The 26,077-nt window shown below is 43.0% G+C and overlaps 1 protein-coding gene across 8 annotated transcripts in view; it reads right to left on the bottom strand.

Annotated features, from left to right (window-relative positions):
- Fbxw11 (F-box and WD repeat domain containing 11) overlaps positions 1-26,077 on the bottom strand; it is a 99,437-nt gene that overhangs the window by 3,141 nt on the left and 70,219 nt on the right. For all 8 annotated transcript variants that reach the window (XM_031354422.1, XM_031354424.1, XM_031354427.1 and 5 more), the window contains 9 exons: positions 21,369-21,555; positions 19,516-19,606; positions 11,435-11,572; positions 9,274-9,392; positions 7,508-7,757; positions 4,758-4,876; positions 3,956-4,066; positions 2,984-3,062; positions 810-995 (listed from right to left, as the gene is read on the bottom strand). In XM_031354422.1, the coding sequence (XP_031210282.1) occupies positions 834-995; positions 2,984-3,062; positions 3,956-4,066; positions 4,758-4,876; positions 7,508-7,757; positions 9,274-9,392; positions 11,435-11,572; positions 19,516-19,606; positions 21,369-21,555 (1,256 nt within the window). In that variant the 3' untranslated portion in view covers positions 810-833. The remainder of the gene's footprint in view (positions 1-809; positions 996-2,983; positions 3,063-3,955; positions 4,067-4,757; positions 4,877-7,507; positions 7,758-9,273; positions 9,393-11,434; positions 11,573-19,515; positions 19,607-21,368; positions 21,556-26,077) is intronic.

The following is a 26,077-nucleotide window of genomic DNA, read 5'->3' as shown; positions in this document are numbered from 1 at the left end:
ATTCTTTCAGTCTTTAGTAAACTAGAAAGTACATAATAAGAGCTACAAAGAATTAAATAATGCTGTTTAATATGAGAATTTAACCACAAATCTTTAAATAGTCACAGAAATAAGTGCATTCATGAAGAGCACACAGAGGTGTGTGCTCAGAATCCAACACCCTCCTCTGCAAGGTGGGACTATTGTTCCCAGTAGTCATACATATCTGGGATTGGGCAAATGGGCTTCTCTCCTTCTAAACTGAGAATCTTGGTGAGCAAAGCATTCTGTCACCAACAGTGTGACGACTCTGTAACTAGAGCAAGGGTTTGCTTTCTGAAGCCCCTGCCATCCCTCACCATGAAGAATGCACACCATAACTAAGTGATCACTCCTTGTAGAGATGGCAAAGCAGAGTGGATTATGGTGATGGGAAGAAGAATCTGGACTGTCCTGTGTGTGTGCTTGCTTGCATGTGTCAATCTGTTTGTCTGTCAACCACAGAACTGAAAGACCAGGTAAAATCTGCAATCCAAAATCAAACCTGAAAAACTACTCTGGTGTTAAATGGCTATGACCATGTAGGAACTCATTTAGGTAAGCAGTTTTTTAAAACAGCAACCACAGCCATCACTACCTGTCAATGATGACATGAGAGCCCACGATGCACAGGTTCTGTCAGGAGCCTAGCGAGACCTTACCTGTTAGTCTGCTAGAGGCCTTCACTCACATCACTAAGGAACCCAGTCTCCTAATTCCCAGAAGGAAGGTAAAGCCCAGAAGCAAGGTCTTGAAGAGCCCAGGCAAGGCTGGGCTTTGAGCACACTCACCAGATTGGGCCAAAGTGCAGGCTGCTATCTGGAGATATAGGTGTAGGTTCTGGAGGGAGAGCGTGTCTCATTCTGGGCACTGGGAGGCACATTTAAGAAATCCCAAATCAAAATAGTGTCATCGTGGGAGCTGCTGATGATCTGGAACTCATCAAACTGCAGCCGAAACACGCGTCCAGAGTGTTCCTATGGAAGACCAGCTTGGTTACACACAGTAAGGACGGCTTTACAGCCCCCACCGCCAGAGCTGGAAAGTCAGCACTTCTCAGAGCCTCCTGCATGGCCTCCCAGACACTAAATTGCATCCTTTCTCTGAGAACAAATATCTTCTAGGTTTTTCTTTTTTAAATTAAACATTATGTCCTACATCATGGCCTAGTAATGTGAGGATAAAAAGAGGCCATCAGAGTTAATATCTACTCAGGATATACTGTAAAACTAGATTCAGAAGGGCAAAGTTGCTATAAATTTTTCTTAAGATTTATTTATTTTATGTATATGAACACATTGTAGCTATCTTCAGACACACCAGAAGAGGGCACTGGATCCCATTACAGATGGTTGCGAGCTACCATGATGTTGCTGTGAATTGAACTCAGGACCTCTAGAAGAGCAGTCAGTGCTCCAAACTGCTGAGCCAACTCTCCAGTCCCCTATAAAAATTTTTTTAAAAGATGACCATGAACATTTATGTTAAATCACAGGATCATCAAAATTCATGGTGAAATTAAGAGTGGCCCATAAAGTACTGTCTGCTGTAGTCAATGCAGGAAGGTAGGAAATGCAAATGGGTCTGGAGAGCATGCTCAGTAGTACTTGTCAAAGAAGGACCCAAGCTCAATTCCCACATGGCGGCTCACAACCATACATAACTCTAGTTCCAGCAGATCCAACAGGCTCACACAAGGTGAGCACATACACAAGTAGGCAAATTGTTCATATACATAAAGCTAAAAATATTTATTTATTTATTTATGCATTTATTTATTTATTTATTTATTGACAGGGATTATCTGTGTACTCCTGACTGTCCTAGAACTCACTCTGCCAACCAGTTGGCCTCAAACTCAAAAGATCTACCTGCCTCTGCTTCTGCCTCTCAGGTGCTGGGATAAAAGGTATGTGTCACTAGCATGGCCCTAAAGATAATTTTCTAAAAAGAAACAAAATTGCTGAAATTTTTCAAGGGAAACCTATCACTATTTTCAGATATCTTCTCAAGGGGGAAAAAATACAACAGAAGCAGCCACAATATTAGAAACTAACAGCTTTGGTAATATTTAAAAACATTCACATATCAAAATAAAGTATTTATTTGGTCTTAAAGCAAGCAAGACATCCTGCCATTACACTGACATGGAAGATGAATCACCTGAAGGTCATCAGAGTAAGTGGAATAAGCAGACACAGATAGGCACTGACCCCACAGACTGGAGGAAGCCCACAGAAATGAAGCAGAAAGGAGAGTACAAAGTGGGGAAGGCTGGAAAGAAGGGGGTGGGCTAAATCCAATGCTCCTCAGAAGGCCCAAAGTTTCATCCAGACTGCAGAACTACCAGCCAATCATCCACCGCGCATTACAGTGACCACAGTAAAATGTATAGTGTTGAAAACTTCAAAACTTGTTAAAAGTATACGTAGCCAAGGTCTTATGACCTCAAATTCACAATGTGGCCAAGGATGACCTTAGACTCCTAATCCCCCTGCCTCTGTCCCAAGAGCTGATATTAAAGGTCTAAACTAACATACTTGGTCTAAAAAACCAGATTTTAATATTTCATTTTCAAAGAAATGAAAACTGACAGTTTTTCTATAATGTATATTCTAGACCAAAGTATCAGACTATTCTCTTTAACAATATAGTTATTAATATAGTTTAAAATAAAATTTTAAAATTAAAGTGTTTCTGTGTGCCAAAGGAGTCCATATAATGGAGACTGAGGGGGAAATTCGATCGTAACAATCCACCACTGTGCAGTTATAAAACATAAGACACCCCCAAGGCTACAGGGGAAATGCAGCACAATCACGAGGGGCCTGCTCACCTGTAGAAAACCTTGCAGTGGTGTAAATGTACTATGTTCTAGCTGGCCAAAATTACCTATAAATCTCTGAAAGCATGGTAAGAGACACAAGCTTTCCTGGGCACCCTCCCCACCCCACAAATCACATACCACCAAGGTGCGCAGGCACAATGTGCTTGCTGGGGCCCGAGGATCAAGAGCAGCCTGCAAGTCCCAGACTTTAATCTTCCTACAAGGAAAAATGAGACTGGATTTAATAAAAGAGTTACCATTTCCTACACTGTGAACATAGCCATGACAAAACAGTGCATTTGAAAGGTCTGCAACCAAACCCAAAAGGCAGCATGCTGGTGAACTTAGACTTTGAGTATATGATTTTAGAAAAAGAACCTAAACCCTCCCAGAATTCCTGAAACCTTAAAGGGATATTACTGCTAAGGAGATGAACAGGCAGAAGGACTCGCGGCTACACAAATTCACTTTCTAACTTAGTATCTATGTTACAAAATTCAATATTTGGGGGAAGTATGAGATTCTCAGGATGCCTTCCTCCAAATGAAGCTCACTAATGAATGCCCCGCTAACCAAGCACATATAAGGCAGGACTGGGTCTTATAGCTTCCATGTCATTGAGAACAAAAGGAGAAAAGAGAAATTTTATTACTGAGTTCATGGGGGAAAGGAGTGTTTCCTGGTTTATTTATAATTAAGGCAAAGAGTGGAATTCCCTATATAATCTGTGCATGTGCGTGTCTGTGTGTGTCTGTGTGTGCGTGTGCATGTGTGTGTGTGCAGGTCTGAGGACAATTCGTCTGGAGTGAATGCCCTCTCCTTCACCAGGACTAAACTCAGGTCACCAGGCTTGTGCAGCAAGCACCTTCACTAATCCTGCAGGTCCTGCTGTTTATATTTCTGTTCACAACACAAGCGAGACTTCAAGTGCCTGGCTACAACACGATTGAGGCAAGCGTTACTTTATCTTCCTGGATATGAGCATCCTCACCTGACCTACAGGTATGGCGGATCTTTCTCATAGAGTTCTGCATTCACACTGCTGTTTGATACACAGCAACTCTGTTCTTGACAAGGCTGCAGCCATGCCTGTGCAGATGAAACACATACCCATCATAGGCGCCACTGACGATCCTCTTGTTATCAAAACGGATGCACCGGACCAATTCTTCGTGCCCCTCAAGAACTCTTAAACAGGCACCACATTCAATATCCCATAACCTTGAACAAGAAGCAGTCTTCTATGAAACAAATTCCTGCACAGGACTCATGCTGTCCTCAAGTTCTGTGCCCCTGTTCTGTGCAGGTAAGTCTTTCTACTCTCCTTGGATCCCATACTCCCATCTCATAGCTCATACAAACCACTAAATCTAACACTTATGCTTTTACAATAAATTAGGCAGAAACCTCACTTTCTGTTATATTTTGTTTTATACAATTTGAAACCTTTAAAAGTCATTTTCTATTTATATCAAATCATCAACAAAGACATTTCAATTACAATTAGTCCCTGGGAATTCTCCTGGTGTCTCAGCTGATAAATCCACAAAGCCCAACAGTCTCGGGAACGTTTTTCTGGAGATGTGGACTTGAGGCAGGAAATGAAAAAAACAGCAAGGAAAGGGAGGGAGATCACACACGGCCAGTAACTCCAGCCCCAGAGGTCTTCCAATCTTGATGAAGCTCAGTAATGACTCGTGTGCACTAGGTACCAGGATTATTTGGTTCCTAAGGAGTGGGCCTTGGACTCAAGTGTCTTAGAAATACAAAGCCACTGGCCATATCAAGCCTTCTCCTTTGCATGATTCACAGGGTGTAAACTCCTATGTGTTCTGATTCTGGAGTGAGAGACTTTTTTGTTTTGTTTTATTTTCTACAATTTTTTTGCAAAAATAAACTAATTTCTACACACCGGATGGTATTATCTGATGATCCACTAACAACAAGCCGGTCCCGGTACTGCAGACAGGCAATACCTCGCTTGTGCCCATTCAGAGTTCGAACAAACTCACAGGTGCTCGTGCTCCATACCTGCAGGAAGGCAGCAGTGCAGTTAGGACAACACCTTCAGAGAGAGCTAGCAGGGACATGTACCCCACAATCCTAGCATTCAAGAGACAGTGTAGCTACAGAAGGGAGGCAGGGCACATAAGGATCACCCCAAATGTACAGCCGTAAACTCTCTTCTCAGTTAATGATAGGCTGAACAGAAGTTGGCCAGTGTGAATCTTCCTGGCCATAGGTGATAGAGCTCGAGTAAAATTTAGGCAAGTCAAGAAGTCTAAAGTTCAAGGTCTTCATAAAGGCTCAGGCCTTTCTTTCTGTGGAGGAAAGAGTCTGTGTGCTAGCTCACGTCACACTTAATCCACCTGACAAACAAAATCCTCACTGTCCACACCTTCTACTTCTTACCAGTTTCTTGAGTAGCACCATTTATTTTGCCATATGACTCCTAATATTCCACACCGGATTTAAACTCACTCCTCTTGTGAGTCCATCTGTAAGATGCAGATGCTCCCTGTCACACTTACTACATGGTAAAACACACAGTGTGGCCAGAGTCCTAGAGCGAGAGCGACAGCAACAGCATTTGTGGCTCAGCACAATGAGTAGGCATTTCCATGCCCATTCCAGCAAATGGAGCTGGACCCCCAACCCCACACCATAAATGAAAATTTAATTCAAGGAGATCAAAGATCTAAATAGAAGAGCTGAAATTACACAACCCTCAAGGAAGAACAAAGGATCTGTTTTGTACACCTCTAGTGTTATGCAGTTGTTTCTCAGGTATTACAACAAAAGTACATACAACACAAAAAATAAATTGATAAATGGGCTGTCATCAAAATTAAGAGTTTTTGCCCTCCCAAAGGATGACTGACAATGAGAAAGTGAAAGAATGAAAGAGAAATCATTTATCTAAGGGCTCATCTCCATAGATTATAAAAATGTTTTCACCCACCCACCCACCCACCCATCCATCCATCCATGTGATATGTATGGATGGTTTTATCTGCAGTGTGTATCTGTGCAACACATTTGTGCTTACTATCCTTGGAAGCCAGAAGAGGGCATCAGCTCTGCTAGAACTAGAACTAGGGTTATAGATGGTTGTGAGCCAGTGTAGGTGGTGGAAATTGAACCTGGGTTTTCTGCAAGAGCAGCAAGTTCTCTTAACCACTAAATGTAGAGGAATGCGAGGGCAGGGAGGTGGGAGTGGATGAGTGGGGGAGGTCCCTCATAGAAGCAGGGTAAGGGGGGGATGGGATAGGGGGTTTGCAGGGGGGAAACCGGGAAAGAGGATAACATTTAAAATGTAAACAAAATATCCAATTAAAAAAAATTACAACTCATCCAGAAAAATGAAACTATCTAGGTTTTAAGTGGGCTTGATATACATTCATCCAGAGCAGGTACAGTGACCGACAAGCACCAAGCAGCACTAGCCACTACAGAGTAAAGCAACCCATCAGATTCTCCTGTAGCCAGAGACAGCTACAGCTCAAGGCAAGACAGTGAGGACAAGTGTCACGAGGAGCAATCTCCCCAGAGGTGACTCTAGTCAGGCCCAGTGCTCCTGACTGCCAGGGCTGTTCTTTTGCTGAATGTTGGCATGTGGCTAAGTGAATGCACACAACATCCAACTGTTCAGCTTCCAGACCCTACGGTTTCCTGTGTTACAGCCCGTGATTTATAAGTTATCAGGGAACAGAGCTGTCCAGTGCTAACCATTAAAATCCTTAAAGCCAGCACAAAACCTCATGCTGGCAGGACCACAACATGGGACAGCAACCTGGAAAGCCATTTGCAGTTTCCTGCACTGTTAGTCAATTAAGAGAAGAACTAAATGAATGTCCAAAAATGCATGGGCAAATGCTTACAGCAACATCATTCATGACTTCCAGAAAAGGAAAACCAGCAACAGTCCATCAGCACAAAGTGGACAACAAAGTGTGATCCAATCAGAGTAAAATGGATTTGGCTACCAGAGGCAACAAAGCATTGATCTGTGCTAAACCCTGTATTGCATGAGAAAGCCAGACAGAAAGAGCCACATAGCACATGATTCCGTTTACATGAAATGCCTAGAACAGGCACATTCAGAGACAGAGGGTAGAATGTGTACGTGCGTGTGCACATACAAACAAAATAAGTTAACACAGATATAGGAATCAGAGCTGAACTTCTTACACCTTGTGGGTTATCTTAGTCTACAATTGCTGATCACATGTTTGCCTTCCATCTGCCTAAATAAACTTCTTGAAGGCAGGGACATGTCTTGTTCATCCTTCTTTCTCCAGCATCTAACAGCAAGCCCTCAGAAGTCAATAAACCAAATCTAGGCTCCACATGACTAGTTTGAGCCATGTTTGTGAAACAGAGGCACCTGCCCTAGAAAAGTGTGTGGGCTGGTGGTATGAGATGGTTGGGGTATAGCTCCTTAACACAGCACACTCAGGTACTTAGTCACAGCATCTCATGAAATTGGCAACTGTTCTCTATTGGGACGCCTTGCCTGTGGCTCCAGAAGCATGAGGAATGGGAAGGTCTCGTGTGCATGCATAAACAATAGACCCCGCCACCTGGGTGTAAGCCACCTCAGCCATTTCTCTGCTGTACAGGAATGACAATGGTCAGGTTGAAGATGGCAGATACACGCACTTTAATGGTCCTGTCTCCAGAAGCAGACACGATGTACTTATCATCAAAGTCTACTACATTGACAGCCGCACGGTGGCCAACCAGAACACGGCGTAAAGTGATATCGGTGGCAGAAGCCATGTCCCACACAGCAATGGAACGGTCCTTGGAACAAGTCACCATCAGTCCATTGCTGAAGCGTAAGTGCAGAACGGCTTCATTGTGATGGATGAGTGTGTTGAGAACTTCACCAGTGTTCACATCCCAGACTCTGGAAGAGAACAGAAAGCTGTGACAGTGAAAGCCAGGGAAAGGTGACATGTGGGCTCATGTCACTTGCTGTAGCAGGTGTGTGCTGCCCGCAGAACCCTGGCAGCAGCATCCTTAATGCTGACAAATCTACGACGCTTTTAAGGAAAGTTCAATCTGGCTATGCACGGGTTTATCTCACACTCTAAGTAATTAACTCAGAGATGTCTTCAGGTTTGTCCAGTGACAAAGACAACCCTCCTGAGTGAGTCTATAATGACAGGACTCTGACAGTTGGGGAGCCCAAGGTGCTCTTAAGCTTAAAGTTCCCCCTGGCCTTTGGCATGCTGAGGAATCTGCTGCTTACATCTGCAAACTAAGCTGTGGCATTTTATCAAAGCACTTTCTGTCTGACACCTGAGACATGGGGTGCACAAAGGTAGCATCTCTAGAAAAAAGCCTCAACATGATACTGTCACAGACCAGAAGATAACCCTGAGGCAGAAGCAGCAGCCCACAGGCCAAGCCAGGGCATGGTCGCACCTGTGCTGTGGGCAGAGTTAAATAGAGCCTGACAGTGTGACACAAGAGAAGTAACCAAAAGGGGACATCATAGAACCCAGGGGTAGAATGAGCAACCATCCTATCTCCTCGGTGAGCCTGTGAATGAGCAACCATTTCTAAGCACCTGAGTCACCTGAGAAGATGTGCTCCTTTCTGTTCCTCATTCCCTGTAGTCCCCCACAGTCTGCCAGACCTCGCATTCTGATGCCCTTTCTCTGTTGACTCTGTTACCCTGCTTGCAAGCCTATCAGGCATGGGGAGGTGTGCTTCTCCAGGAGTACAGGAGCATATCTCAGTGATGTTCCCTTTTATCTTTGATACCCAACTACCAGTCAAGGCTCTCTTCTGCAATGCCTTCTCCACTCTGTCCCTGGGTTGACAACTAAAAACTGAAGCGTCCACCATTGCAATGCCTATAAATACAGTCATGAGTTACCTAAACTCAGGTCTCAAAGTGCACTGGTAATATGACTCCCAGGAAATTATTTAACTTCTTAGTTTTCTAAGGTACCAACACATGAAGACAATGCCTGAAAACTCAAGCAGATATGTGTAATCAAAATGTATCCTCTCTGGCTCTCAGAGCTCACTTTCCCAGGGTCTGCAGACAGCCTGATTCTCTCAGTTGCCACACCCTTCACACTTCAACAGAAGACTTTTCCCTCTGCTCTGTTGGCAGGCTCTTAAGAACAAGAGGGAAGTTAACAAAAGGCAGTGTGATTGGATAGGAGAGCATACTTCCATCTCCATAAAACATGAAGAGGAACAGCCTGAATCTTAGCCTTCTGCTCTATCTGCTTAGTACAACTCCATCAAAAAGAACCTGGAGATATAGTAAATTAAAAATATGTCTAGGACCATATGTGTGCATGCATGTAGATATGTACGTGCGTGCAAATATCTGAAGAGGGTATGCACCCCCATCTCCTCAGGACTTTGTCTTTGAGATCACAGAACGAAGCAAGAGCACTCACCTCACTGTGGAGTCTGAAGAACCAGTCACAATGACTCGCTCATCATACTGGAGGCAGAGTACAGAGCCCGTGTGTCCCGTTAGCACTTTCAAACATTCCAGGCTGCTTTTATCCCAGATCTATTGAGAGAAGATCAAGCACAGCAGCAATTTAGTGCACACACTCATACAAAGATTCCCATACATCCTGCACTCTGAATCATCGAAGAAACACACAGGGTATAAGAAACAAGCTGAGTCTCAAACAGGTAGGAAATGACAAGAGAAGGAACGGGGCAATACCTACTAGCGTGCAGAATAGACACACAGCTTTCCTTGCGGTGTAAGTAGCCCTTGGTTACTGTGCTTTGTTCAATCAGCAGCTTGAGAAAGGGAGTTTTTAATATAATCCTGGAAGAGTTGTCTTACTCGCTAGTAAATAATGTGACAGCCTCTATGACAACCATTTAAAAAACGCATAAGCCTCCCTTATAGCTTCAAAACTTTACAAATATAGAGTGTTTGTTCCCTTGAAATCCCAAACAAAAACGAAGTGTTCTTAGTAAGAAAATGCTAAACTAAGCACTTAAGAATTGAAACAGACACCGGTTACGTGGAGGCACATGGTCCTAGTCTCTGGAAAGGAAAGCAGCCCCTTTCACAGCCTGAGCTCTTCCTTCCCTTCCTTACTGTTCTTCAGAGTTCTTCTTCCAGAACAGCACACACCGAATCCTCCACTGGACAGCCTTCTCCACTTTGTCCTTTAACTTAGTAACAGTCACTTACAGCTCTCCATGTCTTTCTATGTCTTGTTAAGCAAATTCTTTGGAATGCTGAAAAGTTATCCCACTACGTGGACACACAGCAGCTTATCCATGCCTCACTGCAAGATACCTGCTTATTCTCAAGGCCTGACTAGGGATAAAGGTGCTGCAAATGTGTGCAGGTTTTGGGGTGGATCTGAGCAAATACTAAGTAATATAAGCACTGGATCATATGATAAGAGTGTTTACTAAGAAACTGACAAACTGCCTTCCAAAGTAGCTGGAGCACTTTACATTCCCACAAGCATCGGATGCAGGCTCTGCTGGATCCCTCACTTCCCAGAGCTGGAGTTGCCACACTAATGGAATGCCATGATTCTCACTGATGCGTGCCTTTCCTTGAAGGCTGACAACATGGCCATCTTTGTAAATTCTTTGCTGGTTAGACACACCCTTTAGAGCTGTATCTATTATAATCTCTGTCTGTTTTTCTAAATGTGTTTTATTTCCTTATTGTTAAGTTTTTTATAGTTTCTACATACTTTAGCTAGGACTCCCTCATCAGATGTGTCTTTTACATGTATATCCTGTCAGTCTGAAGCCTGTATTTTCTCTCACAGCAGAAAGCTGTCCCACTAATGAAGCTTACCTCATCAATTCTTCTTTCATAGACCATAGTCTGGTATTACATCTACAACATCATCCCCAAACCCAAGGTCATTTTACCATACAAGGCAGCAACCCAGCTTCCAGGTTTTCACTCACGCAACTGAAATGAACTTACATTCTGACAAAACCTTGCACACATGTATTGCTAGAGGCTTCACTCACAATCCTGAGAAGCCACAAGCAGCATGCACATCCTGAGAACTAAATGGACTAGCACATGATCATGTACCCAGTAACATGAAATGCTACTTTACAACAAAAAGCAATGAACTATTACTAAGCAAAGCAGGAGAGTGAGAGGTTAAATGCATCTGTTTATCTGTTTATCTGAGTATAAGAAGTCAGTTCAAAAGTCTGTTACATATTATATGAATACATTGATAGGAAATGCTAGATTACACACACACGCACACACACGCACACGCGCACACACACACACACACACACACACACACACACACGCATACTCAGTAGTGGGAAGACCACTGAATTCCTGGGTGTGAGGATGGCCTAAGGAACAGGACAAGTGAATCTGAGGAATATCATAAACAGAAAGGACTAAATATGAATGTGTTCAGAGACAAGTGAGATGAGAAAGGGGTGGGAGTGATGGTTCTGGTTTCTTCTGAATCATGAGGGCTGCTGATGCTGAGAACAGATAAAAAACTATCAGCAGAAGCAGAGACTGCCACACACCAGCACCTTACCCCTAAGCATCACTCTAAAATAACACACAGATCAGTAACTCGCCTTGATAGAGTTGTCCCGGAGGCCACTGATAATTTTGTCGTCGTCATATTGCAAACAGTAGACACCCTTACTATTTTCAGAGCGGCACTGGATCCTCTGCAAGTTGTGTCGTCCACACCGCCAGTTGGATTCTATGGTCTGGAGAAAGGAGGCAAGAGGTGGGGTTTTGTGAGCCAACTGTTCCCTTAGGTTTTAACACTCTGGTGTTGCTTCCAGAAGCAGAACACCAGAGACCCCCAATTTTGCTCTTTTCCCAATAAAACCCTAGGCAACAATGTCTCTTCTTAAACCCTCCCTGCCTACCTGGCAAGTGTTATAGGATTTCCAGTGAGATCTGGGTTAAGATTTGAAACTGCCTAGATGAGATTCAATATGTTCAAAGAACATCACTTGCCCCCCAAAATACAAATACAAATAACTCACTTCCTAATGCCAATTAAAATACCTGGCAAAAGACTGCCCTATTACTAAACACTAACTGAAGAGTTGCCTGATCACTGAAAAGACAAAGACTGTGCTGGTGCACACCAACTCCATAGAGAACTGCACTGTCAGTTTTAAGTTCCTGCCAGACTGAAATCACTGTAATTAAGAATTTAAAGAAAGAAGGAAGGAAGGAAGGGAGGAAGGGAGGAAGAAGAACCTCGCCTGGTGGTGGTGCATGCCTTTACTCCCAGCAGAGGCAGGAGTGAGGGGGGCAGCGGCAGGGGGTGTCCAATTCTCTATCATGTGTTGTTTAATGAGCTGTTAGTATATTCCAAGTATCAAGAAGTATGTGAAAAATCAACAGGATGTATACTGTATTCCAAGGAGGCATAAAGCCAATTGTGAGGGCAAATACTTGGAATCCCTAGAAACTGAGGCACAAGATATCAAGTTCAAGATCTGCGTGAGCATACATTCTCTCCCCCCTCCCCCCTTTAATGGTTAGGCTTAACTTTTTTTTAATCTTGGCCTTAAAATGCAAAAACAATAATACATATCCAACAGAAACTGTATTTTGAATTTTGATCCTTTCCCTGGCTAGCCAATTGGATGCTGCATGACAGTAGCAAGCCATGATCTGCCACTAGAGCACAAGAGAAACACACCTGGAATCTACAGTGTGTTTCTGAAACAGGTCACTCAGCAGGTTAAGTATGTTATACACATTTCAACCTACACTATTTTCACTTACTATGAATTTATTGGATGTAATCTCATGGTACACTGGGAGACATCTAGACCCTGAACTAAATCTGCTAGGTTAAAGATTAAGCCAATTATCTTGGTAGTGTTTCTCATTGTTCTCCTTTTATAAATAAGGGAACAGTTTAACCTGCCTAAGGCTGCAAAGGGGACTAGCTAGGAGTTATACCCAGTTCTGATCAGCTAGGAATATATTCACCAGTACAAAGGATAGTCTTAGCTCTTAGGCAGAGAATACAGAACACAAACATATAGTAACAATCCAGGGCACTGTACCAAACAAATGAAATAAACTCTGGCTACAGGACCTGAAAGGCCCCAAAGTCACTCTGGCCTGAGACCTTGGCCCAGTTCAATGAAGAAGTGTGTCCACCAGAAGACCCACCCTCAGGGAGTAGCTAGGAGGGACTATGCAAGTTTAAAACCCATAAGCCCCTACTAAGACTAGCTGGTCAGGATTCTTAGCCTTTGAAACCAGTAGACAACAGAAACAGATGATAACACTCAACTTTTGAGTCCAAGTTGAAAGTGCATCTGTGAGTGGCTAAAGCTCAAGTGCCTACTGTCTGAAAAAGGCAAACCTAGCCTCTTCTCACAATAGAGACCCAATCACTGGTCCTCCTGGCATGCAGTAAGCCAAGAGTCCTCTGCTCTGAAGACTGCATTCTTCTGAACTCTCTAAAATGCTAACATTCTCTGAACGCTCACTAACACTGTCCTCTATGCTTTATATACTGTCATCTCTGGGCACTCAGAGGGAAGTGTTCTACAATCCAGCACAGATACCAAAGTCTATGGTGTAGATTTTGTAAACTAACATAATTATGTAAAAAAGCATAATTACTTTGTTTTGTGACTTTTTTTTTTTTAAGGTACTCCTCACTACGTAGCCTAGGCTGGCTTTAACCTCTCAATCTTCTTGCCTCATTTAATTAAATGGTATAATATTTTCATATACCTATGCACATCTTCATACATAAAGTCATTTCTAGATGAGCTTTAATAGTAAATATGATACAAACATTGGGCAATTTTTGTGGTTTTTCTTTGTTGTTTGTTTTGAAACAGAGTTCCTCTGTATAGCCTTGGCTGTCCCGGAACTCACTCTGTAGACCAGGCTGGCCTCAAACTCAAGAGATGCACATGCCTCTGCCACCTGAGTGCTGGGATTAAAGGTGTGTGCTACCATGCCTGGCTCAATATAAATGTTACATAAATAGTTGTGATGCTAAAGTATTTAGGGAATCACAACCAAAGGAGAGGAAAAAAATAATCTTGTCCATGTTCAATACAAATGTAATGTTTCTAATTCTTTTCCACTGTGGTAGCCGAGTCTGTGGAACCAGTTATATAAAGGACCAGCTGTATTTCTAGCCAGCTCATCACCTATCGCTGAGCAAGAGCCACTGCTCACATTTTTATAGAGAAAGAAACAGAGAGTTGGAGCTATTAATACCTCTATCAATACATGTATATTTAAAGGGCAAGTGTCTGTCATTTGTGACCTCTGTGCTCAGCATAGGCCCTGGGAACATCTGGGTCCTCAGAGAGCCAGCACTGAACAAGCAAGATGGCATATGTCCAACCCTTAGAGACAACAGCAGTATAGACAAGTTCTTCTGTGCACCTGCTACTACCAGAACTTCTTAGGCCAGGCAGTATCTCTTGTGGCTGGTAAATGTCAAAACCAGGAAAACTAACTCATCCCACTGTACAACCTCTCTCATAATAGGTATCAATTAGTCTCTATGGCAACTTTTTAAAGGGATCCAGAGCATAAAAACTTATTTAAACAAACCCATTGTTTAGAAACATCTAGAGAAATAGTGTATTTTTGGATAATGATTGGGCCATCTTAGCAAGCTAAACACTCCAGGGAAATGCTGACTTAGGAAGCCAGATATATTAGAAAGGAGTCTATTCCTAGCCTCATTGTCATCCATGTTCACATATACTAGAAAGGAATCTCTATTCCCAGCCTCGTCATCACTCACGTTCAGATACACTAGAAAGGAGTCTATTCCTAGCCTCGTCGTCACCCATATTCAGGTGCCATCCTTTAGGAAGCAGAGTTGATAGACAAATGTGTGTCCATCTGAACACAAAGCTTTAAATACATAGCATGCCTTGCTCTACAGCAGGCGTTGTTTTTAAATTGCATAGTATCTTTGGGCTCTACAGTGGTGTGACTCAGTAAAGTAGGCTTTACTCTGTGTAGAAGAACAGAGAAAGCACATTTACATCAAATGGTAGTTAAAAGGGGAAAAAATGCTTTCATTCAAATAGAAGAACTGAGAGGTTTTCTTATACACTTCCTACTACTCGTCAAGGTATTTTCTAGAATGGGTGAGCTGGCCATAATCTTTAACTGCACTTAACACACTGAGGACGGATGAGGAAGAGGAGCCAAGATGGCACAAGATGGTCTCCATCTCCTGTGGCGACCAAATCAGTTCTTGAACCACCTGGGCAGCTGTCCCGTTTACACCTGAGCCCCAGGCAGCTGTGAGAGGACAGGGCTTCTTCACATGAGTGTCACCAGACAGCCTACTTGCCTTCCACTCAGCAGGAAACCAGGGTATGGCTGAGCTTCTCCATGTTCACAAGGTTCCTAGCTTTCAAAGGTATTTTGATATTTTAAGGAAAACTTCAGAAGACTCTTGATGAGTCACGCTGGGAAGCCCCTACTTTAGGAAAGTTTTAAAATCTTTAGGTTCTTGAATCCAAGGTAAGAATAGCTCACTGGAACCAACAGGAAGTGTCAGGACAGCCATGCAGCCACCAAGGGCACTCCTGAGACTGCCTGTCTTAGTTCTCCAGGCCACCCACACACAGGCAGCACTTGCTGATGACTACGCCTACCAAGAACACCACCACCATGTCTGACAACCTCAACCCTCACTCCAGTCCTTCTAAACCAGGTTTTCACAGAAGTAGCCCTCAGGCCTGGCAGGCAGCCTTGGCCAGTGGTGCGGCAAAGCATCAGCCTCCACCTCTGTGAAGCAAGTCAGTAGACCTGCTCCCCCAACTATCAAAGGGACCACAGTAAGATGAAACATGTGCTCATCACCACCTACTAGGAAAACTGACAAAAACCAGTGGACTGTAATTAAAAAGGGAGGGTTCTCTCCGAATTCTAAGAATCGGGTTGGCCTAGCTGCTAGTTATTGCTGGTAGCCTGCACTTCATGGAAGGACCATCAGGGTGTTCAGCCTTCACATGGAACTCAGCTATTATATTACCCCAGTGAGGCAGCAGCAAGACCAGTCCCACACAGGTGCCCTCTCTAATACCTGCCATACCATGAACCGCAAGGTGGTACAGCTACTGTAGAGGAGGATTTCACATGGTAGAAACTTGTAAAATTGCCTTACCCTGTGCAAAATCTCAAAACACTGGGAAAGTAGCCATGATATACAGAGTATACAGCGACATTTAAATTGGCAATAGAGTGAAAACAGATGTCTGAGTATGGAGAAATAACATTATTTTTAGAAGCCTAAACATAACTGAGTGGGTGGGCAAGTTTCAGCATTTTCTAGTTGGGACAATGTTAATATCAAGTTTGCAAACCACAAAAAAAGCTTTCCACTTTTCCTGAATGAAATGTGGTTTATTAAAAGGTGTGATACAACACACCGTCATTTTCCCCATGGCCAGCTCCAAGGGGAGTGCTTCAAAGCCACTTACCCGGTAAATAGACAGAGTCACTACTCTGGAATAGCAGAAAAGAAAAATCCTAGATCAGGACATTAGTTTGCTTACTAGAGCAACACCCTTCCATCTGCAGAGGCATCTGGGAGTTGGAGGTGAGCAGAGCCTGGGGAGTCATTTACCCAAGTCCCTGTGGTGAGTGGACAGTGAGTCCTGCAAATAGTACTGACGAGGACTCTAGATAGCGAGGGAGAGTGGCTGCCTCTTGGCAGGACACGCCTTTTTGCCAGGAGTTTCTTTTCAATTTAGAGGCCTGCAAACCCTCTGTGTGGCAAGAACACCCAAGAGAGAGGAACCTTTTCAGAAAGTGAGGAATGTGAACTATTCTCCACAGACTCTAATTCTCACTTCCCCATTTTTCTGAGAGCAGAAGCTAGCCACACAAAACCAGGTTGTCTATTTTTCCTTAAGCCAATTTCTTGGTGGCTCGATGTGGAAGGCAAAGTTGGGAGAGGAACCTCTTCCTCTATGCTCACGATAGCCCAAGCTGAGAATGCTGTACTTGAGGCATCAGCAAGCTGTCATGGAGAGCAGAGGGAAACAAGAGTGGGGTCCGGAAGAGCTGGTCTGTGGAGTGTAAGAGAACGAACAGACTAGGAGCTGTGCACAGGCTAGGGAGACCTGGACACTCTGGTGTTCCTTTATCTTTGGGCAGTGTTAAGAACCTTTCAATGCTACCTTTTCCCTAACAGAACTAAAGCCAGGCCAAGGGATCTCATCTGAACAGTCAAGGTGCTGACTATCCACATCCACAGAGGAAGACAAGTCTAAGGAATAAAACATGCCTTTCTCCTCCACTTCCTGAACTTTCTACTTTGGAAATAGCAAACAACTAACTGTAAGCCCAGGGCTAAACAGAACTCAGCCAAAAGCTCACCTCTTTTATGTAGCACATTCTAAAACTTCTTTTAGTCTCAGTGTCCCTTTGTGATACATGATACAATACGATATGGCACGATACAGACCTTGTGAAATTATTATAATTATCTGTGTAAATAATCTCACAGTTCATGGTAGACTATGGGGTGACAATCACCGTGACACTTTCACAGCAGTCATTATGGACAAGCTCATCTGTGTGCCTCACAGATATGGATCACTTCCACATTTATGTCTGCCCTGACAGAACACAGCACACTCCTAAAACAGAGTAGAGCTCTGTTCAGAGATGGTGCCATTAATCCATACTGCAAAGGTCTTGTATGAAGAGCCAGAGCGTATGTGACTGGTCATGGGCTTTACCACTCAGTAACTGTTCATTAGAATGTGGATGGCTATGGACTATACCACTCTATTAATAATGTGTCCGTGAGAGTATACATATGGTTGATTATGGGCTGTGCCATTCACTGTGATCCAGGGTAACCGTTTACCTTGTCAACCCATATTTCTTAGGTTTTCAATGTGGACTTGACCTACTTTTCAGGGTGTCTAGACTATGGAATGAGAAGGTATGCTATAAACAAAGTATCTGGCATAAGTAAGTGTCCTGTTAGTGGGACACCTTTCTGTCACTATTACTCTTGGTGAGTACACTGAAGTATAAGTGTCATCCCCTCATACTAAGAAACTTAGCCTCAAAAATGTGGAGGAGACTCTGTGGCCAGGCAGTGGGTTTTCCCAAACCACACTTTAAGAACCACTGGGAAGACCACCATGATGCAGAGGTTTTGTGTCAAACAGCATTTCCCCATGGCTCCATTTCCCATCACATCTGCCTCCTTTGCTAGCACTAAAATATTTTTTCAGCCTGAGGAAATGGTTATGGTAAGTGCTGTCAAACTGTCAATTATAACAGTAGTCATGACAACTAAATAAAATAATCTACATCACCAAACCTCAATCTGATAAAGGTTCTCCGAGTTCCTTTTTATTAATGAACGGCTTTAAACAACATCCTCTTAGAAGCAATGCTTGCTTGAGACCATTCATAGAAAGTAGGGTAGTCTCTCAACAGTTAACTCTGCCGAAGACAGAAGGGCATTTCCATGATGTGCATACACACACTGTCTTGGTGCACCGACCTAGAGCAGCCCCTTCCCTCCTGAAATGCACAGCCCCTAACCTGTACGGACAGTCTGCTCTAAGTCACCCACAGAGCTCTGCAGGACATTAGTCCTTTTTGAACAATAGGTCAATTAATTCTTAAACTTTATGTGGCAATGGTTGAACACTGAGCCCTCCCTAAAAGGTTTGTTTTTAAGTCGTTTAGAGAGCATACACTCAAGACAAGAGTTTCCTCTTTTAAATAATGGTATCCGGTCACACACAGATGAACCATTAATGGGATGGATCCATTAGTTCACATCTGCCTGAGAAGGGGTGGGGGAAGAACTCCAGAGGCACATGTTTCTCCATTAACGAATTCTGGCACAATAAGTTTTATGTTCATCACCTGGGGAAGAGGATTACTTCACAGTTTAGAAACTGGCTGTAACGTTATGGGAGATGCAGCACTGGCCAGCGAAAGCTCAACTTCTCTGCCAAAGAGGAAACAGTGGAGAAACCAAGAACAGACAAGAACATATGTGAAAGAGTTAATGAAGGTGTGTGTGTGTGTGTGTGTGTGTGTGTGTGTGTGTGTGTGTGTGTCTATCCTGGTTTAAGGGAAAGGGCTTAATAATAAAAGTAAATTAGAGCACAATGACAACATCGAACATGGCTAACATCTCTTAGCAAAAGCACAGAGCTCTATTGCTCACTGAAGTTACACTCAACTTCACAATGGCCCCAAAGCATACCCTGCTTCACAAAGCCCATTTCATAATGGCTTAATAACCTGAGTCATTTTTATGAAAAACTATGCATGACTTAAGAGGAGACTACACACATGCCTTCCACAAAGATGGCTCAAAAATATAAAAGTATGTTTACCTTAAAAACTGGGCCTTGGATTGTGGAAAATTTATCAAATTAGAATATAGTTTATCTTGGATTAAGGTTTTAATTAACTGGCAGCCTTACAGAAGCATTTTGTGTTTTAGAAAAGCTGTATTTCTATAAAAAGGCATGATCAGCTCTGAAGAACAGCTATAGATTACACGCTGTGACATTTATTTCCAAAACTCAACTTTTAAAACATGTGAGTTCCATGAGTTTAGAACAAAAGGACTTTAAAAACAATATAAAAAGTTGAGAACAAAATCCCATGAGTGTGAGACAATTAAGTAAGCAGTTACCTCTATGTCCTGGATAATCTTTGGGTATAATGATCTATAAAATGAGTTGGGGGGGCCATCTGTAGGTCTGTTTTTAAACAGGTACTGGTCCCTGGCAAATGAAAACAAACACATGTTACATTTTTTGCACATAAAAGTAGGGATTTTACTTAAGCATGCTTATAAGGATAGCCTGAGTTTCGTGTCTTTTCCCTGCACTGAGTGTTAACAGTTCAAAAGGAGGGCTTCTAATGAACTATAGTTTCCATGCTAGAAACAATCTAGTTCTGGCACAATGCTGGTCTCTTTTATTTTCTGAGTACTGTCACACAAATAATTAAACTCTCATTTTAGAGATTTTTTCCCCCTCTAAACTTTATTAGTAAAAACTTGCAAATAAAAAACAGGACACATTGAAATGAACCAGTTGTTAAGTCTATACATTTTTTTTTTAAAGATTTATTTATTATATATGAGTACACTGTAGCTGTCTTCAGACACACCAGAAGAGGGCGTCAGATCTCATTACGGGTGGTTGTGAGCCACCAAGTGGTTGCTGGGATTTGAACTCACGACCTGCCGAAGAGCAGTCAGTGCTCTTCCCTGCTGAGCCATCTCACCAGCCCAAGTCTATACATTTTAATGAACCTCTTAAAAATTACAATAGGGTGGTGGCGCACGCCTTTAATCCCAGCACTTGGGAGGCAGAGGCAGGCAAATTTCTGAGTTTAAAGCCAGCCTGGTCTACAGAGTAAGTTCCAGGACAGCCAGGGCTACATTGAGAAACCCTGTCTCAGGGAAAGAAAGAAAAAAATTACAATAGGCATTTTGAAGCTGTGAACCTTCACACTGGATTTTACACTTTCACTATCAAATATATTTTAATGGTTTTATCCACTAAGAAAAACGAAAAATTCATGCTAGAGTTAGCACCAAGAGAACAATTAGCTTACTATCCCTTTTCAAAATTCCTCATGCCCATTAGCAGAACTCAGCCCTTCCTCCCTAGGACTGTGCCTTCCTCCTGTTGTGTTCTATGTTATACAGCACCCACATGAATAGTAAGTGCTAACGAAGCTTGTGAAAGGTTTTATCTCACATTAGATTTCCTCCCATCACGAAAATGCAGCCTCACCCTCCACCCTCCCAGTCTTGTGACTCTGTAACTTTCATTATGTCCACTGAGCTAGATGGCTAACACTGCACAGGACTATCAAAAACTGCATTTAAGCTCACGGGCTTCCCTAGAAAACTACATTGTATTTCCATTCTTCCCCATGAGCAGTAATAAAAACAGAAATGCCTTAACTCAGGCTTCTGGAATAGCTCTGTGACAGAGCAGTTGGTTCAATCCCTAGCAATTTAAAAAAACAAATAAGTAACATTACTAGACTCTCATATTTTCCTTTAAAATTTGTTTTATGTATGGGGGTTTTGCTTGCATATATGTCTGTGTACCACATGTGTGCCTGGTGCCAGTGGAGGCCAGAAGAGGGCATCAGATCCTCTAGAAATGGAGCACCAGAATATTGTAAACTACCAGATAGTTGCTGGGAACTGAGCCAAGGTCCTCTGAATGAGCAGCCAATGAGAGGGATCTCTCTAGCTCCAACTCTTCACATTTTTTTCCTTAACTTTTCGTGATGGGAAAAAGCATAAATTTATAGCTTTAAAAAGACGAATGTATCACCCATTTGAGGTATTAAAGGCTTTATCATATCAAATCCATGTCAGAAGGAGAAATTCTAACAGCTTTAATCTATCATTTTTCTTCCTTGTTTAAACAGACTGACACATTTACAAATATTTGCCCTGAGTAATCAAGCTGACAGCACAGCAAGGAAACTTTTTCAAAACAAGGCCCCCATACTTACCAGCCTCTTCTTTCTGAGAGTCCCTTCCAGAGAGGGTCGGTGCGCACCATCCTCTCGATCAGCTTCTTCCAAAGCATCCCTTCTGAGATCACACGCTGCCATTCTTTACACACCAGCTCTGCTGCACACAGAGACCTGGCATCCAGGTAGGAAAGAATGTTTTCTGCTATGTGATCTAAGCCTTGCTCTACAAAACAGAAAAGCAATGAAAGGAATGGATAGGGCAGTGGACAGACAGACCAGCCCTTCTTTTAAAGTAAAAACTAAGTAAACCTTGAGGCTGGTACAACATGCAGGCACAAGGTGTGGGAAGGCTCATGAACAGGTACAGCTGGCAGTAGCTGTTCTTGCTGTGAGAGCTGTCCTGGGAATTTTCAGAGCCCCATCCCCAATTTTCTGCCAAACCTTTACAGGCCAATGGTTCTCACAAAGTTAAAACCAAAGTTCTCTTGGGCTGTGTTCTGTAGTGAAGCCAGGATGGGAAGACTTCTTGTTTCAAAGCCTGGGCTTGTTGCTCATATTCATGAACACAAGCAATAAACCACACTCCATCATGAACTTTTGATGGCCACGGGGGCCAAAAGGTAAGACTGACCCATTTTTTTAAGGCATGTGAAGAATAAAAAGTGTACGCATCGGGCTGGAGAGATGGCTCAGCGTTTAAGAGCACAGACTGCTCTTCCAGAGGTCCTGAGTTCAAATTTCCAGCAATCACATGGTGGCTCACAACCATCTGTAATGGGATCCAATGCCCTCTTCTGGTGTGTCTGCAGACAACGACAGTGTACTCACATATATTGAATAAGTAAATCTTAAAAAATAAAAGTGTTTCTGTCCATCATGTCACCTTCCTGTTACAGAGACCGCCTTCTGTCCTGAGCAGCTGGCTAAGAACCCTCAACATCAGCAAAGCAAACCCTGAAGCAACTCTGCCCAGTTAGCAGCAGCTGTGGCCTCCATTTCCTTCTCTGCAGAGCATGGACAAGAATCTCTAGCTGTGAGAACATCGACACAAAATGATAAACAAGAAATTCTTTCCAGCCCACATATAGTGGGTGCCCATCCCTGACATTTTAGTTGGAGGAAGAGGGCCAGCAGGCAAGCTTTACCAATGTTTCAGAATGACATGGTCACACTGCTAATGACAGCTTCCAAGCCTTTCATACACCAATTCTATGCTGGACTAGATCTAAGACCCAGCTCCATCCTGAGGCCCCATGACACCATTGCTCTCCTGTTTACCTGAATTACCTTGGGGCTTACAATCACAGACTGGCATGTCCTTCCCCTAATGGCCACAGTACAGCAGACTCCTGAGACGCTTACAAGTTAAAATAAAATCTATGTCCTTCTCCCCAGTTGCTATTAAAACAATCCCCTTTAACTCTTACATCTGACCACTGGTGGGACAGGTTCAGCAGCACTTTATGCTTATCTCTACTATAATTCAGCTTCAAATTTTCCATGTGACCCAGTCACTGCCGTCTCTAGAACTCTGAGTTATAGCATCCAGAAAGGAGTATTCCTTGGCAGACCTACATAAAGAGCAGACTATCTTTACCCGCAGCTAAGTACAAGCATGGGAAATGGGTCAGAACCAAGGACAGCACCCAGGACAGCAGCTCTCCTCTGCGGGCCATTCCTGATGAATCTGGTAATACTCCAGGTTCCCAAAACTCAGCCACCAGCTCTGTAAGACATCTGAATAGTCTAGTCCAAATCTGTCACTTCAGTCCATTAGGAACATCTGGAGAAGCTCCCATGAGGATACTGCCATCTTTAGATCACCTTCTGACTTTTATTCTGATAAGAGCACCCAGATGAGGAGCCAATTGAATCTAGCTCTCCCTCTTGCTGGTACGTACTAGTTCTGCAACCTTTCATTTGCAAGTTGGCAACAGTTGCTTTGGGTCCCTTCTTAAAATATACAATCCATGCTCATGGGAGAAAAATTACAAAACACACATTAATAAATTAACTGCCTGCTCTAAAAACAAGAATTCGTTCATATCTTACATTCACCCTTTCTAATCTTTTCAGTCACCAATTAACTGTTTACATTAAGATGAGCTGAAGAGCAATATCCAATGGAACAGCTGCATCCTACAAATACCTCCCCAGTTCTTAAAACCTGGAGACTTGTCCGACAGTCTGCCCTGGACCATCAGGCAGGACTACGAGCCCAGCTGCACCAACACTCAGTCACTTCTCAGAACTTCCTTCCTAGTTCTGAACACCAGTCCCCAGCTCGTTTTGGACCACACCTTTTTCCCCCCTTATTGTTTTTTTTGGTTTTTGTTTTGTTTTGTTTGGTTTGGTTTGGTTTGGTTTTGATTTTTTTGAGACAGGGTTTCTCTGTATAGCCCTGGCTGTCCTAGAGCTCACTTTGTAGACCAGGCTGGCTTCAAACTCAGAAATCCGCCTGCCTCTGCCTCCCAAGTGCTGGGATTAAAGGCGTGAGCCACCAGCCTGGCTCCCCCTTATTGTTTTAAGAGACAGAAAGAACAAGTAAAAACAGAGTAGAAACAGACTATCCTGCCATCTGCTTCCAGCACATTATCCCTACATTCCTCTTGAGTCCCCTCCAGATGGCTGGATATTTTGTCTGCAATTCTCCTTATCTGGACAATCTGACATGATGTCCAACTCTGTGTTCTTGAGACCATTCTCCAAAGCCCAGACACCTTCTGTGAGCCACATGTTCATGTGCACCTCTCCTACATCTTCTATGTGTAGTCACACAGGTCTGCCTCTCTCTCCACACCACAGCTACAACTATGGATTCAAATTACAGAATCTCTCAGCTGCCATAAGCCGAGTCTATACTTACTATAATCACATTAAAATCATGCTTAATCACATTTCTCTAGCCACAGGGTAACACACTTAGTTCTTCTTGGATTTCTCTAAAGCTGGGGGCTCACTGGACTTCCTCCCACACAGGATGTTAACAGTCACTTTACAAGACTCCCATGACTTTCTCCCACTAACTGGATCCTCCTAATTGGTTATAAACATGCCCTAACCAATTCCCCTTTCAAATGCTCTATTCTTGGAAAGATGAAACAAAAAGGCAAACATGCAGCAGAAGGACAGCAGCCTTTCCAGGTCTCAGTGGCAGGGTCCCATGACCTGTGAAGAACCAGGAGAACAGCATTCAAACTCCACTTTACTGACCAGCCAGAGCCTGCAACAATGAGATACTACAGCCATGGACTGGACTGGAATCAACTAGGGTCACTGACTTTCAAAAGCACAGCAAAAGAATGGACACAGCACACTTCCTGCTGAATCGGCCTCTGGAGGAGGCGGCCTAGGACTCCATCTCTTAGGAATGTCACCTAATTCTGACAAATGGGGGACTACTGGTTTACAGCAAGGGTACCCTAGGAGTCTTGGATCTTTTCCTCCTCACTGATTACTCACACAACTAAGCCATTAATAAATTTTGCATAAGCAAATCCCTTACATATTTCCTCTTCCAAATGCCATGAGCTCATTTAAACAATGCCCTAGTGACACCTAAGGTTTCCTACTTTAAATTCCTGTTGTCCTTACAGGAGGCAGCATGATTTAGTCTTATGGAAACGCAATGGCTGTCATACCAGATTTTTGTTTCAGTCAACTGCTATGTGAGTGGCCATAAGAAAATATTATTCTTTTTAAATATCATTAGTCCATAACATAGGAACAATATTAAGTGCTTAAAGTAGTTATCTCAAAGCTAATCTGCAAAGTAACTCTCCAAGGTAAGTGTTCTAAATATCCACATTTTATAGGGAAGGAATCTCTCAAATCTACTGGGAAGGCTACTAGGAGACTTAAAGGTCCAGATATATAACAGGTATTCAATAAATGCCTTTAATTTTCTCCTGTCCTCTCCCTTCAAATCTCCTTAACTGATATGAATGCTGAAGAGGCTACGAAGTCTTCACTTCCACTTTACTGACGAGCCAGAGCCTGCAACCATGAGATACTAACTAAAGCTGTGTCTGCCATCTCTGCTAAGTTCCATTCTATTAGCGTGGGCCCACATTCCCAAAGCATTTTGAGAAGAGTAAGAATCAAAGGTTCTATTCTGGGCACCTTGATCCACTGAATACAAGACGCCTCAGCAGTCATACTGAAGAGCCATACGAATTGTGCAGCTTTCTGGTTTCAAGTCCACTGAAGAAAACAATGGTTATGGAATGAACACTGGGTGATCTTTAGCCAGGGCTGAAGGGCTTTGAAGTGTTAAACTAAGTATTTTCCTCAGCAGTGTGTCTGGCTCTTATTACTCTAGCATACTGATGGAGCCCCCATCCCCCTCCTAAGGCAACAAGAGGATACATCACTACCTCAGCAGAATACAGCCTGATAGTGCATGCACATTTCTCAGAGTGCTGCTGGTGCTAATTGCAGGCACCTCATGAGAATCCAGAAAAATGTCAGCAATAAACTCAAACAATTAAAAAGCACCAATTTCAAAGTTCAAAGTGTAAAATGTACCATTACCAAAACGAACCTCAAATGTGTGATGTCAGTTCAGTGCCCTTGGTGAGGCCAGCTTAACACAGCTGCTTAGATCATACAGTAACTTCCAGTAGTTTAGAGACCCTCAAAGAGCAGCTGTAAAGAACCCACCAACCCCCACTTCTGCTGCCCCTTGCTTCATGAGTCACAGCTTTGGTTATAAAACCTAAAGTTAAAAACCTTTTTAAAATAAA

The sequence above is a fragment of the Mastomys coucha genome, unplaced genomic scaffold, assembly GCF_008632895.1.
Source record: "Mastomys coucha isolate ucsf_1 unplaced genomic scaffold, UCSF_Mcou_1 pScaffold5, whole genome shotgun sequence".
NCBI lineage: Eukaryota > Metazoa > Chordata > Mammalia > Rodentia > Muridae > Mastomys > Mastomys coucha.
This window is presented reverse-complemented; position numbering and strand designations above follow the sequence as displayed.